The sequence below is a fragment of the Trachurus trachurus genome (assembly GCF_905171665.1).
Source record: "Trachurus trachurus genome assembly, chromosome: 17".
Lineage (NCBI taxonomy): Eukaryota > Metazoa > Chordata > Actinopteri > Carangiformes > Carangidae > Trachurus > Trachurus trachurus.
In genome coordinates, this window is record NC_139900.1 from 32,385,083 (window position 1) to 32,404,256 (window position 19,174).

General features: G+C 41.5%; 1 protein-coding gene across 1 annotated transcript in view; it reads left to right on the forward strand.

Annotated features, from left to right (window-relative positions):
- Positions 1–18,131, forward strand: part of kcnab1b (potassium voltage-gated channel subfamily A regulatory beta subunit 1b) — a 42,859-nt gene extending 24,728 nt beyond the window's left edge. Inside the window, exons 8-14 of the mRNA XM_083991669.1 lie at positions 2,516–2,602; positions 15,141–15,226; positions 15,666–15,786; positions 15,906–16,000; positions 16,160–16,280; positions 16,386–16,474; positions 16,576–18,131. Coding sequence (XP_083847795.1) covers positions 2,516–2,602; positions 15,141–15,226; positions 15,666–15,786; positions 15,906–16,000; positions 16,160–16,280; positions 16,386–16,474; positions 16,576–16,665 — 689 coding nt within the window. The 3' untranslated portion in view covers positions 16,666–18,131. The remainder of the gene's footprint in view (positions 1–2,515; positions 2,603–15,140; positions 15,227–15,665; positions 15,787–15,905; positions 16,001–16,159; positions 16,281–16,385; positions 16,475–16,575) is intronic.
- Positions 18,132–19,174: the final 1,043 nt, after the last annotated feature.

Sequence of the window (19,174 nt, forward strand, 5' to 3'; positions counted from 1 at the left end):
GCACATCAAAACCTCGACAGATGTTTTGTCTGTGCACTTGTAATACATTTGCAGGTGTCTCTCTAAGAAACTGTTGCATCTTAGAGCAGTAAAAAAAAAAATCTGAAGTATCCTTTGGTCCTCTCCTATAAGAGTCACAGCTGTGCTCATGCTTTGGCCCGATCCACCGCACTTCCCAAACGACCCATCAGAGCAGTGCTCCTCCTGCAGTGACTCAGCTATCTCACACGTTATTAACATTCACTGCAGCCTCTGCAATGTTACCCCCCCAAACAAGAGAAGGGGAATACACTCAGGGCTGGAGGAGGAGGAGAGGGAAAGTAGGAGAGACCAGAAGGCAGATAGGGGGGAGGAAATGTGGCGTTGCTCATTAGCTTAACCAAGTTTGCCTGCCCAGATGATAGGTAGCATCTGTGAGAGAAAGGTGCAGTGTCCCTGTCGCCATTGGTGTGGCACCCACATCACTGCAGGATAATGAATTCACCCTGAAATGTGATGACACAATCTTCCCTGCTACTTGTTACCGGGGGACACCACATGCCAACCAATGAATGGTTTGATTGGTTAAGTGACATCTGGGTTGATGGGGTGTCAAAACTTAATGATCTATAGCATCAGCTCAGATGAACTCCGAGGTGACAGTGCAAATAAATGTCAAAGTGTCTCTTAACAACCAGCGAGAGTTTCCCGTTGCCCCCACAAGACTAAAGAAGTTCCTCGAAAAACTTTGCCGTTTGAAAGAGTCTTTTGCAGAACACATAATTAAATGCATTATTCATGGCAGACGCCAGTAGAATAGCTTTGTTGTTTGACGTCTTTTCTGAGTTCCAAAAATAGACTCTCTCCACCACCAGCAAACTCCAGCTAATCCACGAGACAGCGGAAACTGCGCATGATGACAGAGCAGGCTCAGATTAAGATCCATGTAATGGGTGTTTCTGGGATTGTGGAAATGCAGATGACAGAATAAGGGAGAAGTGGTTCCACCGGTAGTGGTGGAGAGCAACTCTCAACTGGGATTAGCTGGCGATGAAGGAGCCTCTGGCACTAATCTACCACGCACACTCACACATACTCATGAGCGCAAGAGTGTCTTTTGCCTCGTGTCTCTATTAGGTACTCTGCTTTGAGACGGTCTCCTGTGTTCGTATTTCATCTTTTATCTGGTCTTCCCTGTGTGTGAATGGGGACCGATCAGCTCACAATACTCTGTTACGTCTTATCCTCCCCTCAATATAGAGAGTTACAGAAAAATGTGATCCCTCGTCTCTGTCATTATCCTCTTGGCTTTGAGTTATTTGGTTCCTCCAACAGCTGTCAAAACAGCATCCACTTATGTAACAGGGATAAGGGAACGCACAGGTGTGGTGCGTCTTTTTCTGCATAGATCTTCTCACCCGCAGACTGTGGCGTAAACTCTGTCTGACCCTGATTTATCCTGAAATTAGACCTAAATTCTCCATTCGACCCTTCCAAAGTCTCAGTGCGTCTCAAATGTAATGACTATTTCTGAACTGAATAAAAGACAAGTTGTAGTCTGAAATAATTTATAAAAAAACATACATTAATGAAAAATGTTCTTTTATTTTTCATAGTGTGAAGGATCATTTATCTCTTACTTTAATTAAAACATAAAGAGACAAAGTGAATGTGTCCTTTATTTAAGCATTTTACTTTGACTTTCCTGAAATGCGCTCCTGTGAACATATACAGCATCTGAACTGTATTTAACCACATATAGCACAGTGATAGGATATTCATTCATGCTGTTTTACGCATATGTGCTGACTGTCATGACTTGACTGGGACATTTTAATTGTACGGGGTTGAACTTAATGTTATTACTTACACTTGTGCTTTTCCTACTCCAGCACGTTAAAATATGTGGTGTGAAAACTGACTATTAACAAAATCTGACTGGCCTTACTGAAGCATGTCCTGCAGCATAGTTACAGTTTTCCCTTTGGCTGGCTGCGACACCAATAGGAATTCAGAGATTAAAATGAAACAGAAAAAAAGTAGAGATTCGGATTCATCCGGGTAATTCGGAGAGGAATAGCAGCTGTTCATGGTCAGAATCATCTGACCCACAGGTTTTCATTCCCCTCGGACCAGGTCATTTCCTATTGAATCAAATGGTGATCCTCCAATATCCTCCTCATCCTCTTTTTCCAGCGCTCAAGAATACACTTTGCTCATCACCACGAGTTGAGCATGCTGGAAATAATCTAGTTTTCTCACTTGCTAGCATGTCTGAATGATACTGTAATAAGTCTCCTTGGTCCTGTGGTATTAGTAGTATGTATGAGTGGAGGATGATGCTTCTGCTGCTTATGTGGGCTATGTTAAGGTTTGCCAAATCATCTAACTGGGAATCAGAGATGTTTATTAATGTGCTTACTCTATGGATGGTGATTTATTTGTCTTTTCTTGCAATAGTCACAATTTCTATTGAGTCATTTGTTCAACTTAATCTACTGTACAACTTGTAACTTCTTCCCTCCTCTCTGTACAGGTTTAAAGGGCTCCCTCCAGAGGATGCAACTTGAGTATGTGGATGTGGTTTTTGCCAACCGGCCAGACAGCAACACTCCCATGGAGGGTGAGTGAGCACTGGCCAGACCCCGGGGGGGCCGGTAGAGGGTTGGGGTAGGGACAATTTGTGGTTGTTCTGCAACATGAGAAGGTGAGAAATACTGACAAGAACGCTGCCCTCGTCCGACCGGTGACCTTTGCCTTTGACCAAAGGGCCTCATCTTTGTGGCAAAGTGTGTGTATGTTTGTATCTGTGCATGTCACTCTGACACACGTGTACACACATTTTCAAGTAAGCTGCGTCTCTCGTCCTCTATTTTAGACCACCAGTCTCCCTCTCTTTCTCTCTCTGTCTCTGTGGGATCACTAGTCTCCGCAGGGTCTCTGAGCTGCACCCGCTTGCAGCCCTCCCTGTTCTTCAGAAGCAGGATTATCTGCCCCCCCTCAGGGGAAGCTGGTGTATTTTTGGGCTGGTCTCACAAGTCCTACTGAGCTCTCAGTTCCTTCAATACTCTTTAGTGCGGTCTTTCCCACACATCTACCTTATGTCACTGTTTATTTATTTTACACACTTCCAGTTTCTTCCTCAATTGCTCTTACCCTTGTGGTGAGGCCACTTCAGACACTCAGGCCCCTCTTCTGTCTTTCCACACAAGCCCTCATCCACAGGTAGTATGTGACTGAAAGGCTGGAGTCCCGTTGGTCTCACTAAAATATTTTCCAGTCTTTCTCCTTTGGCCCTCATGCTTCCTCCCCTGTGAGCCAGCACAATGTGGGAGGCCAATCTGTCATACTTATCATTCCAGCGGCCTTGCTGTCACTGGTGGTACTGGTGACTGGCAGACAGACCCTACAGTCCGCTTCATCATATCTTCAAGTAAGCCTGTGTGTGCAGACAATAGACAAGTGATGTCAAGAAATCTAATCTGATTGACAGGTTGATTGATCCAGTCACTGACAGGGTGATGGAAACGGAACAGAGAGGCATGTCGAACTGAAATCAGACATTGATCAATATAAATATAGATAGGGTAAGTGTGTTGTGCTTTCAGCAGCTCTGGCCATTAATCAGCATAAAACATTGTGCATGCTTGCTTCATCCTTCATTACAGCGGAGCAAGGCCACTGTCATAAATCATTGTGTAGAGGGTCAGTCATTCTCAACAAGTTCAGGGAATGAGACTGCATGTACTGACAGCCACACAAAACTGTGTATCCTCATGCATAAGCTCTGTAATTGTTTCCTAAATAGCTTCTCTTGGGGATGTAGGTGCAGTGCTAACATGCAAAAAACAAAAACAAAATGAGACCTCTTCATCTCTGTGGGCATTTGCAGTGCACAGGACTCGTTATGCACATGCCTATAAGGTATTGATTCACACGCCCACGTGCTACCGAAGCTTAAACAGATTAACAGCATCAATAACACGCACAGAAAAAAAGGGGGAAAAAAGCATTCAAGTTCCAAATGTGTTATCGAATTCAGAGTGTTAAGCAAACTAACAGGTGCATGTGCACACATTTGAGTAGAATTTGCATTTGTATTTTGTTCTTGTTGTGACTTTAACGACTTCCGACTGTGTGAGACAACTTGTGTCCCCTTCAGGACAAAAAAAGTGATGTCATGGCTGCAGAGTCTGTCTTTGTTACCATCACTGCTTTCTCCCATCCACTCTTCCCCTCCTCTCCCTACTTGTTTTCTTGTCTTGCTTTGTGTGTGCTTTTTGGGGCTTGTATTTAGTCTAATGGCAGGAACAAGCCAAAGTTATGTCACAGATATCCAGGTTCCTCCTTCCTTGCCTGTCTCTAACTCCGCTTTCATTTCCCCCCGCTGCTCTTGACTATCACAGCTGTCACTTATGGTAATGATGCTATAAAGTAGATTTCCTTGAAGGTGTTAAAGTCCAGGGCCACAAAAAGTGCAATAAAGTAGTCACGTTATCTGGAAATATGATGAGACGGGGCCAAAAGTACAGGCATCCCTGCCGTAGTCAATTCACTTTTTTAATGCCGTAGCCTGCAGAGCCACAAAACAATGTTTCTATCCAGTCTTTCAGCATAATATATTTTTATTTGACAGAGCAATATCAAGAAAATTGAATCCATTCAGTTGTGTGAATTTGAAAATCCCCCAGACAGAGTGAAGAAAGAAAAGGATGGGCAGAGGGAAGAGCAGACATGGCATCAATAAATAGACTTTTGCAATAATCCATCTAGCCAAGGGGGTTTTCAATGGAGATCAAATGAAATGGGACGGCCACAGCATACTAAACACAAACCACAGCCATCCAGTCATCAGACATTCCTTCAAATCCCATGTATCACCTCTGTCCTCACATGTTAAGCACAATAGTGGGGTCGTTTAAGGCTCAGTCATTTCAAATTGGTGTTAAAGTTTGGTTTTCACTTCTAAGTTGAAGTTTAGGGTCTATAGAACAATTTGAGTCCGAGTGTCGAACACACAGATAAAAAAAATGGCCTCTAGGGGGCGCCGCAAAATATGTAAACTGCTACAACTTTTGATTAGATCAACCAAATTTAACATATGAGGTATATGGATTCAGAATTAAAAGGATGCGTGAAGGAGATTCCGGTTTGGAGTGAGCATGTGAAGCAGCATTGACTCAGTTCTCCAGCAGCGCACAACTTTGAAAACTTACTTTTTCTCAAAAAAACCCCACCTAACTAAAACTAAAATGTGCTTTTAAACTGAGCCCCAAACACACTATAACGAATGCCAAGAAAGAAGAAAGAACCTATAATGGAAGAAATGGAAAGAAACAGAAACAGACGCGGCCGCCTCTTCGACAGACGATAGCAAGTGCTAACTAGCATAGCCACCATGCTAGAGGAGCGCAAGCTAACATGCCTAGAAGAGCACAGAGCTAGCATTGCAACCGATTTCAAAGCTACATTCGCGACCCTGGAATCAAGGCTCGACAAAATACAGACAAAGATTACAGACCACGGTCAGCGAATGGACTCACTGGAATCTCACGTTGAAGTGCAAGATCAACGAATTCAAGCCCTGGAGGAGAGGTTGTGTAGCACTAGCAAATAGCAACACCAAGCTAACAGCTAAAACTATCGACCTCGAAAGCCGCAGCCGCAGAAAGCAACATCAGCAACATCAGGATCAATGGCCTCCCAGAGTCAATAGAAGGACCCAGGCCCACAAGCTTTTTGCCGACCTTCTGGCCGAAGTACTCGGCGACCAGATCCTTCAGTCCCCCCCCGTGCTGGACCGAGCCCATAGAGCGCTCACCGCTAAACCACCGCCAGGCTCTCGGCCCAGACCGGTAATAATTCGCCTCCACCGCTACAGACCAAGGAGGTGATCATTCGAGAGGCTCGTAGTAAGAGGCGAGGGAAGCTCCAGTACCGAGGGTCACCAATCCAGATCTTTGAGACTACACGCCTGAAGTCGCCGAAGAACGAGCTAAGTAACCGGACGGTGATGGCCGAACTTTACAACCTAGCTCTCCGGCCAACGCTTCTCTTCCCGGCCCGCCTACAGATTACTCTGGAGACCGGCGCGAAGAAGAGATTCTCATCACCCGAGGAAGCTACCTCCTTCGCCGGCCAAATACCAACAAGCCCCGAGGCCTGATTAGCTTAGCTTATCAGCTGTTTCTCCCGTGGCTAACGTGAGTAATGCTAATCTAGTTTCCTCACAAGAGGAGCTGATTTTGTTTTGGCAAGTCTTTAAATGAAGACGGTAGCCTGGAGAGCCCTAGCACTTATTGTTTTGTTTGTTTGTTTTAAGGACGACATATTATGTTTATTATTCTGTTGAGTTTTAATGGGTACTTGAGGATTAATCAGACGTGCTAGGGCCCAGGCCTGATGCATTACTATTTAGCCTAAATGCTATGTTATTCTAGCATTGACGCTATCCCAGCTGGTCAGAAGCTGGTTACACTTGATTTCAATTTGTGACTAGTTAAATAACAAATAACCTGTTTTATCTTATCTCATATCATTATATTTCATATTTCTGATAATAAAAAGTTTGGAAAGACATTACATAATTAAAACTGCTATTATAAGGAATAGGTGATTAACCTCACTTAAAGTATAACTCTAAGTGACCAATGCCCTGTATTTTATTTCAACTTTAAATCGACTTCTTTTTAATTTTTTGTTTTTATCATTTCATTAAGATACTTTTGAATTACTATGGGCATTCAAATCAAACTGCACAAGTGTCATAAAGTATGTTTGGGGTCTACATTTTTTCTTTTTTACTATTGGGGTGCTAACTGATCTCTTTAAGCTGCAAAGCTGAGACAAGTGAAGAAGAGAAGAGAAGACGCAGAAAGGGAAGTATGACAGTTCGGGTTTAGTTTTGTTGATTGGGGAAGAGGGATGGGGGGAAATGTTCTCACTCGATTTTGTCTATTTTGAGTTCTGTGCTATGTGTGCATTCATTTTCCATTGTGCTATCTCTGTACAGAGGATTCCACTCACTTGTTGCTGCTTGCTCCTCGAGACTGACCTGACAATTTTACTGCTGGACACCGAACCATGGCTAGTGTAACCAAGGGGGGCGCCGCTGGCGGACAGGCTGTGAGGATAATTTCACTAAACACTGGGGGGCTCAACGCTGCAATCAAACGTACAAAAGTTATGACACACATTAAAAACTTGAATGCCGACATAATGTTTCTTCAGGAAACACATTTATGCAACTCTGACCAGAGGAAATTAAATAGGCCTTGGATTGACCAAACTTTTCATTCTAAGTTCAATGTAAAAACAAGGGGCACAGCTATACTAATTCGGAAAAACGTTCACTTCACCTCAGATAAAGTAATTACAGATCCAAACGGTCGATACGTTATTACCACAGGTACACTATACGAAAAACAGGTAATTCTGGTATCAGTCTATGCTCCCAATTGGGATGACCATAAATTTGTGAGTTCACTGTTTACTACCATTCCAAATTTAGATTCCCACCTTTTAATTATGGGAGGAGACATGAACTGTGTGATTGATCCAACATTGGATAAGTCTAGCTCGCGATCATCCACGCCTATGAAAATGTCTCAGGCTTTTTCCACATTTATGAATCAGTATGGACTGGTCGACCCTTGGCGATTTTCACATCCCTCCGTGAAACAATACTCTTTTTTCTCTCATGCACATCGCTCGTTCTCGCGTATAGACTACTTTCTGGTAGATAAAAAGCTCATCCCAGAGATTGTCTCCACCCAGTATTTACCTATAACAGTATCAGACCACGCCACAGTAATTTTAGATCTTCACTTTAACATGAAGCCAAAGGGATTCAGACATTGGAGGCTAAATCCTCTCTTGTTGGCGGAGGCTAATTTTTGTAAGCATATCTCTGAATCAATTACCTTTTTCTGCGAAACTAATAAAAATAATGAAACCTCCCCGTCCATTTTATGGGACACCCTAAAAGCCTACATAAGGGGCAAAATTATTTCTTTCACGTCTCATGCTAATAAAATACGCAGATCCCGGCAAAAAGAGTTGGAAGAAGCTATCACGGATGTGGATAATTCCCTCTCATCCACAAATACACCTGATCTATATAAAGAGAGAATAAGACTCCAAACAGAACTTGATCTCCTTCTTACTTCCGAGGCTGAACAACTTCTCCTTCGCTCCCGGGGGTTAGTATACGAGCATGGGGACAAAGCTGGTCGTCTCCTTGCACAGCAATTGAAGGCAAAAACAGCATCAAACCAAATTACTCAGATTACTGATGATTCAGGTTCAGTAACTTCGGACCCAGACAAAATAAACGACACCTTTAAATCTTTTTTTTCCCATCTTTATACCTCAGAATCCCTCACAGACGAAAGCCAACTAATCAACTTTTTTGAAAAATTGGATTTACCTAAAGTTTCACCCGAAAATAACTTGAAATTAGACGCCACCCTTACACTTTCAGAAATTAAAGAAGCAATACAGTCAATGAACAGTGGTAAATCACCAGGTCCAGACGGATACCCGGTCGATTTTTATAAAAAATTCTCAGATCAACTAGCTCCACTACTGCTTGAAATGTTTAACCACTCATTCGAACAAGGTACCTTACCACCCACACTCATGCAAGCTTCCATCTCCCTAATTTTTAAAAAGGATAAAGACCCACTTAGCTGCGCATCCTATCGACCAATATCGCTCCTCCCGGTAGATGTTAAAATACTCGCAAAAATCCTAGCTCGGCGATTGGAATCTGTTATGCCCCTGATTATTTCAGAAGACCAGACGGGATTTATAAGGGGAAGACACTCATATTCTAACATAAGAAGGCTTCTCGGCGTCATCCTCTCTACATCTCCCTCTAACGTCCCAGAGGCCATAATATCCCTCGACGCCGAGAAAGCCTTCGACAGGGTAGAGTGGGCCTATCTTCTCTTTTCCCTGAGACAGTTTGGTTTTGATAACAATTTCATTTCATGGGTCAGATTACTCTATTCCTCTCCCTGTGCCTCGGTCTGCACAAACAACCAACGCTCCGCTCCGTTCCCACTTTTTCGGGGAACTAGACAGGGGTGCCCGCTATCCCCACTATTATTTGCGCTCGCGATTGAACCACTTTCAGTAGCTTTAAAATTGGTGGAGGGGTTCGGAGGGATTAATAGATGGGGCATAAAACATCAAGTGTCGTTATACGCAGACGATCTGCTTCTCTATGTTAGTGATCCCTTATCAAATATTCCACGCATTCTGACAATATTAAACTCCTTCGGTCGTTTATCTGGATATAAACTTAACATTTCCAAAAGCGAATACTTCCCAATCAACCAATTGGCCGCCGACATACCCCCATCGACTATACCTTTTAAAAAAGCCAGCACAGGATTTAAATATCTTGGCATTGCAATTACACGTTCCTTACGAACAATACGAGAGCAAAATCTTACTCTATTAACAACGAAAGTCAAGTCTGATCTACAAAGATGGAACTACTTACCGTTGTCCCTAGCCGGTAGGATCCAAATTATAAAAATGAATGTATTACCAAGATATCTTTATGTTTTCCAATGTTTGCCCATTTTTCTTCCCAAATCATTTTTTACAGTTATAAACGACATTATTTCATCTTTCATTTGGGCTGGCAAACGACCAAGAGCTAGTCGCTCACTTCTCTATAGAGATAGATCAGCTGGGGGACTGGGTCTACCTAATCTAATTGGTTATTACTGGGCATCCAACATGCATAAAATACTATCTTGGTACACGTCCCCCCAAACTAGTTGGTGCCAGAGTGAAGCGGCCTCTTGCTCCTCGTCGTTACGCGCCGTAGCATGTAGTACATTGCAGTCCTCCCCGTCTAGTCTTTCTTCTAACCCAGTTGTTATTGGAACATTAAAAATTTGGTCGCAAATAAGACGCCACTTTGGATGGCTCACCCTCCCTTTGGCATCCCCGATTTGCAACAATCATTTGTTTATCCCAGCAAAGACTGATCCAAGATTCTCTGTCTTAGAAAACAAGGGACTTCGTAGTCTGGGCGACTTATACATCAATGGTATTTTTTGCAAGTTTTAATCAATTAATTTCTAGCTTTAATCTTAATAAATCAGATTTTTTCCGGTACTTTCAAATGCGTCACTTTGCGAAGACGCACACGACTTCATTTCCACAGATACCGACTCCCAACGGAATGGACTTGGCTCTTAAAGCCAAGGCCCTGCTAAAGGGCCACATCTCCTACTTTTATAACTTACTATCTCCATCCAGCGAATCCCTTTTACATAAGACTAAGATGAGCTGGGAGTCAGAACTCCAGCTGTGCTTCTCTGAGACTTTCTGGGATGGAGCTATAGGGGCCGTTAATTCGTCATCCAGCTGTGCCAGACTTTCATTAATACAATTTAAAGTATTCCACAGACTACACTACAGTAAAGAAAAATTGTCAAAAATTTACCCGGACAAATTTGATGACAAATGTAACAGATGCTCTCAGACTCCATGCAACCTTACCCATATGTTCTGGGCATGCCCCAGGTTGTCTGAATTTTGGCTACGATTTTTCAAAACAATTTCAGATATACTAGACATAAATCTAACTCCGACTCCACATATTGCTATATTTGGCAAACCTCCAGACAACCTTCGTACCACAGGTATCCAAAACAACGTTATTGCTTTCGCCTCTCTTATCGCCCGCAAAAGAATTCTGTTGCTATGGAAATCACCTCAGCCACCATCAATCAAAGTCTGGTTACATGACATTTTAGGTCTCCTGAAGTTGGAGAAGATTAAATTCTCCCTCCGAGGCTCTTCCGATAGGTTCTTTACTCATTGGAGACCGTTACTTAAATATCTAGACAAATTACCAGCTCGGGAAGTTTCTTTGTAGAAGCCTATTTGCGACCATTTACAAACTTATACATTAGCGCCAGCGGCGGCTGCCCCCCCCTAAAAAAGCTTTTCTCTAAGACATCCCAGCATGACAAATCTACTTTGAGGTTTAAGGAGCAAGCAACCATTGATACTACCTCATAATGACGAGCACTAGCACTTTATTTTTGTACTTTTAATTTAATATTTTTTGTGTTGTTATTTGTGGTTTTTCTCTTTATATGTGATCATACCTTCTTTCTTTCTTTGTTGTTTCCTATATATTTTTATTGTGTCGGTATTTCTTTTCAATTAAATACTCTTGTTTATTATTTATTCTTTTATTTATTTAGACATCATTTCTTTTATTTTTTTATTATTTTTTTTTTTTTTATTATTAATTTATTTATTTATTTTTCCTTCTCCTTGAATTAATTTATCAATTAATATTTTATTTTTGAGAGAGTGTGTGGGTCACCCTACCTAAATATGACGTACTTATCTTCAAAATTACCGGGGTGGACGGGGTGGGGTGGGTGGGTGGGGGGAATGTTCATTTATGTTCATTTATGTTCTTGAATGTAAAAAAAAGAAAAAGAAATAATACTATTTGTATGTACCTATGTATTTCATGCCTGCCAATTGATAAATAAAAGTTATAAAAAAAAAAAAAAGAATTAAAAGGATGCTAAGCATTTGGTGACTTTTAAAGATAAAGTCTGAAAATATCCTCACAGTTGCTAAGGAATTTTACTTATTGTTATTTCATTAAGTCAAGACTGTGTGGTGATTAAACTGAATTTGAAATGCTCATCACTCTTCTATTCTATGCCCTGGGGGTGCCGCAAAACAGCCATAGTCTTTGTATGTATGGATTTAGGATCAGGAGTCACTTTTTTCAATCAATCAATCAATCAATCAATCAATCAATCAATCAATCAATCAATCAATCAGGTCACAATCCAGCGTTCCAACATGTCCGGGTTCTCTGTGAGGCCAATTATGCCACCCACAACTTTCACCCTTTTGTTGGCTTGCTCGTGTGCTTCGTCAATCAGCATAGCTGAAAAACGCTGATTGCTGCCGTCCAATGTCCCTTTTCAAACACTGCCCGGATACTATGTGGGAGACATTCCATGTCCTTTATAAAGACTGGAAGCCACCGGGCATAGATATGATGGTCGAGAGCAAATAACAGAGGAACAAGCTTCTGCAGGGTTGTGACCATGAGCATTTCAAATTCAGTTTAATCACCACACAGTCTTGACTTAATGAAATAACAATAAGTACAATTCCTTAGCAACTGTGAGGATATTTTCAGACTTTATCTTTAAAAAAGCATAATTTCGCTTGTGTCCATTTAATATTTTTAATCTGGTTACCAAATGCTTAGCATACCAGTTTCTCCTTTTAATTCTGAATCCATACATACCTCATATGTTAAATTTGGTTAATCTTATCAAAAGTTGTAGCAGTTTACATATTTTGCGGCGCCCCCTAGAGGCCATTTTTTATCTGTTCTATAGACCCTAAACTTCAACTTAGAAGTGAAAACCAAACTTTAACACCAATTTGAAATGACTGAGAAAAATTACACATGCATCCAACCCCACTACAATAAGCACAGCATTCAAGATGATCTTATGCACTTGCTACCTCAATTTCTCTTCCTTTTGACTGCATCAAAACCTTTTTTTCCCATGATTATAGGACAAAGAAAGGGCCTCGTGAAAATCTCCTGAGATGTGACATATTGAACATTGCTGTGTCTAATGCATGAGAAGGATCAACATTTAAAATGAGTACCAGCTCCCAATAAAGCAACACTCACAAAGATAGACACCTGCAGATGAATATGGATATCAGTGTGTGCTGTTTGCTCTCTTTCACTCCTCTGGCTGCGCTCTGCAGAGGGCCAAAGTGATACCTGCTGGCTGAAGTTGACCAAATTTTCCAGACAGTGGCGGTATTGCTGCTGTGAGGGGGCTCAAGGGTGGGCTGATATTGGCCAGCAGCCAGGCAGTGTGGACTTTACTCCCCACATCTTTACAGAAATGTACCCACATTTCATGCATGTGCTCACATGAACAGAAAGCATAGTTTAGTTAGTAACTGTAAAGAATTGTATCAGGAAACAGCATGATCATGTTTCAGCATCATCAGGAAAGCATCTTACATGACTAGGACTAAATTGCATGTGCCAGTAAATAATGAACCAAAGGAATTTGTTTACATGAAAAACACAAATGCCTGCAACTAAGTATGATGCCAGAAGCAGGACAACTTAGCATAGCGCTTTAAGAAAGCCTTCAAATTAGATCCTAGGCTAGTTGGTAAATTTTATGAGCTCAGAGCCATCCTAGCTGTTTCCCCTGTTTCAGGCCTATGAGCTAACCGAGGAGTTGCCAAACTTTTCCTGGCCAAGGCCCCCCGAATAGCATTAGCTTCTGGCCAGGAACCCCTTTGCAAACCTTTGATGTCAGGCACAAACCACCATGTCAACACTAACAGTTTATGATGTCATAAATGATATTTTGTCTGGCAGACAATTAGAAAGATGAGCAGGGCAAAAAAACGTTTTTGATGTATTATATTATTATAAGCTATTTGATTATAATGCTCAAAATATAATAATTTGATTTTATTTGGTTATTTGTAGTATATATTCCCGTCTTCCCTTTAATTTGCTGAGGACCTCCTAGCAACCCCTGGTGGCCCCCCAGGCGGCCCCGGCCCCCACTTTGAAAACCACTTAAGCTGACCTACTGTTGGTTGGAGCTACAGGTTCCTTATCAGATATGTATGAGCAGAAGAGATCTTCTCACTTAAATTATACAGTTATCTAAATCAGTACATGTCGCACAAACATGCACACGTGATGCGTATGTGCCCACAGCTTCACCCACATCGTTACCCTACTTGAAAAGTTGCTGTGGGTTTTTACGAGTGGGGTGTTGATGGTGTTGGTTGGATATCTCACCTGAGCGCGCTGCTCAGTGTGGCATCCGTTGTTGGACTTGGTGACTCACTACGGCCTTGTGAAAGAGAGACTTAAGACTGGATGTAGCTGTGAATCAACATGTCGGCCTTCTCTCCCAGCAATGAGATGGATTATTCATATATTCACAAACTCCTGTGTAACAAACTGTGTATGCCTCCAAGGTTCCTACTTGGTTCACAGTTTTTCCCTCTGTCCTTACATCCCTGCAAATCCCTTCCTCCCTCTCTCCTGTTCGGAGCAGATGTACTGTTATTCCTCTACCCTCCCACCTGCTTCACCCACACGCACACTTGCTCTCTGTCTCTCGCTGAGCTACATTTTGGTCCAGAGAGAAAGAGAGCGAGAGAGAGAACTACTGATGAAACGGAATCGCTCTTTTTTTTAATCACTCTCTGCTCTGGTCTCATCTCATCACCCTCATTTTCACTCCCCCTGCCTCATATTTTGCACCCAGAATTTGCACTGCGCTAATGTGTGACATTTCATTAATGCAGATTAAGCACAAATTACCAAAGCAAACAATTAGACTAAAGCAATTACATAAATCACTTTATCACCTTGTTGATGTTTTCTTTGGTAATTAGAGAGTTTGTGCACAACTAACATAAAGTAGTTGATAAATAACTTCTGTATTATCTCCACCTATTAAAGATGTCTTTGGAGAAAAACTCCTTTGAGAAAGAAGTTTGCAGTAGTTTTATTAAACACAATTTAGCGTATCTACTATTCCACCCACTGTTACTTCCCTACTGCATCCTAATGCACAAATACACAAACCATTAGGACCACTGTGGCTGACTTCGGCCCCTTCGGTGGTATCTTGCTATGGTGTGTTCGACTGAACAAGTAACATTCTGCCAAGGCTGGCTGAGCCTTTTCATTGAACCCCTGCAGCATTTTGGCCACAATTAGTGTGACCCTGGTAAACAATTTCTGTATACACATGGGTTTAAATGAGGATGTACCTTTCTCACAAACAGGCTGGATATATGGGTCCAGTTTGTGTTACTGAAGCCTTGATTTTTAAATTCTCAAAGTTGTGTCTCCATTTGTGTCAAGTAATGGAAAAATGGTTTATCTAATTTTCTTGCAGTATATCTTTGTGACTACAGCTTTGAAATAGCATACAGTGCAATTAAAACTTAATGCCAGTAGGGTTTTAAAAATAGATTGCATGCATGTCATATAAAAGTTGAAATTGTGGCGCCATCCACTGTTCAATTATTGACAGTGTGTCTGCCCCTGTAAACTGATGATGATTGTATTATTGTTACAGAGATTGTAAGAGCGATGACACACGTGATCAACCAGGGGATGTCCATGTACTGGGGGACATCGCGGTGGTCTGCCATGGAGATTATGGTGAGTAATAGAAATATTAATATATTGATTTTTTTTTTTGCCTTCACCCGTAATCAAATTGTTGGATCCTGCTACTCCAAAACAATTACAAAGTCAGACATCTTCCTGAATAATTTTAAAACATAGGGAAATCTAAAATATATTACACTACATGTACAATGACTTAACGCACAGTGGTAGAGTTTCATGTGACATCCATTTTTTGTTCACCACTGAAGTTATCACTCATGTAAAAGTTTTAACAACAAGTTCATTATACTGTGAAACAGGACAATGAAATTCAAAATGAGCTAATATCTTATAACTCTGTCTGCCTCACTAAAGAGAAGTGACAAAAAAAAGGGAAATTATCTATTGGCCTTCGGGTCAGAGTTTGTGTCTGTTTCCCAATCTCTTAAACATGCCCCTGTCTTTTGATTTCCTCTTCACATTCAATCAGGAGGCGTACTCTGTGGCCAGGCAGTTTAATCTTATTCCACCTGTATGTGAGCAGGCTGAGTATCACTTCTTCCAGAGAGATAAAGTGGAAACTCAGCTGCCAGAGCTCTACCATAAGATAGGTAAGTGTGTAGGCCTATTAAGTTTTTTTGGAATCAATCTCTTTTTGGTGGGTTGGGGGGGAGTCAGAGCTGTGGGAGATTATGTGCCTTATTGCTCTGTGGTTATTTTTCTATCTCAGGTGTGGGTGTGGTTTCTTGGTCTCCTCTGGCCTGTGGGATAATCACTGGAAAGTATGAGAATGGTGTCCCAGAATCCTCTAGGGCCTCAATGAAGGTACAAATTCAATTTCATCAGATCGTCCATCTAGTCCTATAACTCTGTCACTCATATATCCAGCAACTGTCACATGACACAATCTGATTCAAGTTGTAGGCTATTCACCTGATTTTCTGGTGTATAATACTAATTCTTACACTTGTCCTGCTCCTTCAGCCATACCAGTGGTTGAAGGAGAAAATAATGAGTGAAGATGGGAGAAAACAACAAGCCAAGCTAAAGGAGCTAGCTCATATTGCGGAAAAACTTGGATGCACCTTGCCACAGCTAGCCATAGGTAAGGGGTTGCATAAACAACAACTACTATATTGAGTGTTTTTGTTGTTGTTGTTGCATGCATACAATAGCCACTTAAAAAATTCTTCCTATCCCTGATCTTTAGCCTGGTGTCTGAGGAATGAGGGTGTGAGCTCAGTGCTGCTGGGATCCTCCAATCCAACTCAACTAACAGAGAATCTGGGAGCCATTCAGGTAATAAGATCATTTGTCTGCTCTGCATGATACACAATTATTGTGTCATTATGTGGTACTAGCACTGATCATCTGATCTTTATTGGTTTTGTGCACCACAGGTGATTCCAAAGATGACAGCAGGTATTGCCACAGAAGTTGATCATATTTTGGGAAATCGTCCTCACAGTAAAAGGGACTACCACCATTAAAATGAACCTGTGTCCCCTTTTAGTGAACTATGCTCCAAAAGCTTATCAAAGCTCACTTTTCACAGCCATGGCACCATAAATGCGTGCCCAACTTTGCTCATGTGCGCGTATGACTGTGTGTGTGACTGTGTAAAGTGTTCCGCTTGGCTCCTTGTCTGTTTGAAGATCAACCGGTACTCATTATTGTACAGTGAGTTACTTGATAAAGCATGCATGCTACAGCTATAGCAGCCAGCCACTGGACTCAGTCTGACTGACAGATGGATCCAGTAAGATGATTTCTGTAGTGAAAGACTCCTGCACTCCAACAAACTGCAAATGCTGCTGAACCACAAATTCAAAGATGCAAAAGATTACATTATTGTGATATTAATCTTGCTCAAATTACTTCTGTAAGCATGGGTGTTGATGCTTTAAGTAGCCTACTAGGCCTAAATAAAATTTCAGAGGCAACGGCTGCAAAGCATCACATACGTTCATGGCAGTGCAGTAGACCTATACAACAACAAAAAATGTACCCAGTGTTCTTGAAATCTACCTAGATGTTTGTTATGTGAAGACAATAACAATAACAAAAGATGATGTGTAATTGGGCCGGTCTCAGCAGGAATGCTAACATTGCAGGTGGAGACATGTCAACATGTTGAATCGTTTCAGTTGAATGAACTGAAATTCTGCTCATGATGCTGTCGCTTATACCAAGAGAGCTAAATTAAGCTGAAATATGTTTCAAAAAATCTGTACTGACTGTTAGGCCTATAGCCTATATTTTCCTTATTAAGCAGCTATGTCAAAATTAGCTTTTCATCTCTGTGTTTTTTTTTTTTTAATTTACTCATGCAAAGTAGGCTACAGTACAGTGTAGTGTAGGCTACTCTCCTCCTGTGCCCCTTCAACCAACTTTAATTTGGACTGTCAGTGATGATGATGTCTGCTTCATTTAATTTCAGTCTGTGTTGTGGCTAAAATGTCTTGTCACAGTTGATCCTCCCAAGGGGGAGGTTGTGTATTTAGCAAACAACGCCGTGTAGCTAATTAAGAGACTCAGTAGGAAAAAAGAAAAACCCTACAAACCATATGGACCCCTGCAGCCATTGCACCTGGATCACATTGAATTCTCACCCAACTTCTCCCAGATGCCAGTTTTACATAATGAGATTATCTTTGTTATGTTCTGTCTGTTTAATCGTGTTTTGGTGTTGTTCATCTTAGCTGTACATACAAATAAAGAGCTTATAATTATCATGTGATATGTTTTAAAACTCTAGTAATTTTCTATTAATGCTATGGATGCCTTCTTTTTTAACCCAGGTCAATAAATTACTAGCATAAGTAGACTTATTGTTTGCTTAGATAAACTGTAAACCCCGGTTAAAAAATAAACTCTTTGTGACTTTTGGGGTAGTTGTTGTTTGCCGATGGGGTTGGACTGTGTTTTGCCGTTTATTAATAAAATGATAATTATTTATTTGACATGTGAAAATACTTACATTTGAGACATTTTTCTTGTTTATTTTCTTGTCTTTCCCTTTGCTTTTGTGACACTGTTTCCATGGAAACAGAGGCGGGCATTTCCGGTAAAGTATCCAATACGCGTTTCCTGTTTGGAAGCGTGATATTTGATTGGCTACAGCGACTCTGTCGAATCGTTTACCAGGCTGGCGCTCGAAACCCGCGGTTTACAAAAACCTCAGCTCAGCTGGACGAAGTGAAATTATCGCACTAAAGTCTGTTTTATTCGCGGCTCAGCTGCGGCGGTTTTGTGTCGGAATCGTGCACATGCTACGGTAACGTCAAGTTTGAGTAAAGTCGTTCAAAACGGCCAGTCGGTGAGTGTAGACTCTGTTATTTCAGAGCCAGGCAGCACGACGGCGTTTTGTTTGTGTTAGCGTTAGCAGATGGCTAGCTAACTTAGCCCCGCAGTGCAGGGGTGGTAACGTTACCTTGTCAACTAGCGTCAACTGAAACTGCTGTGGCCATTATCCATCCTAACGGCTTGGAAATACAGTCCTCGCAGGACCTTTCTACGACTCGAGGTGAGTGTTGTGTAGGGCTACATCCTCAAATCAGATGCTAGTACCTGAGCAACTTAAAGGCACAGGGTAAAGTAATGTCTGTATTTGCTAAGTCTGCTTAGATAGGCTAACTTAACCTGCCCTTTTATAACATTGATATGCATGGCTCCAGACTGACCTGTTTTACTAGAAGCCAGTGACCCCTAACTTTAAATTTTAGGAGCACAAACAGAACATCGACTTGCAAAGCAAATATTCACATTTCACATGTCTGCCACCTGTAATGACAGATTCCAGATTCTTTGAGTTGCCCTTCCACGTTTCGCCAGTGTTAAAAAAGAGCAAATTTTTACTGGTAAATGAAAAATGTACTTGCACTTGCAAATTTTAGGTACAAAATGCCTCCATTTAGGGGCAGTCTGGAGCCCTGATATGGGAACACTGTACCCTGTTAACAGTCTCTTTATCATTGTCAGTCGTAGCTGGATAACAAT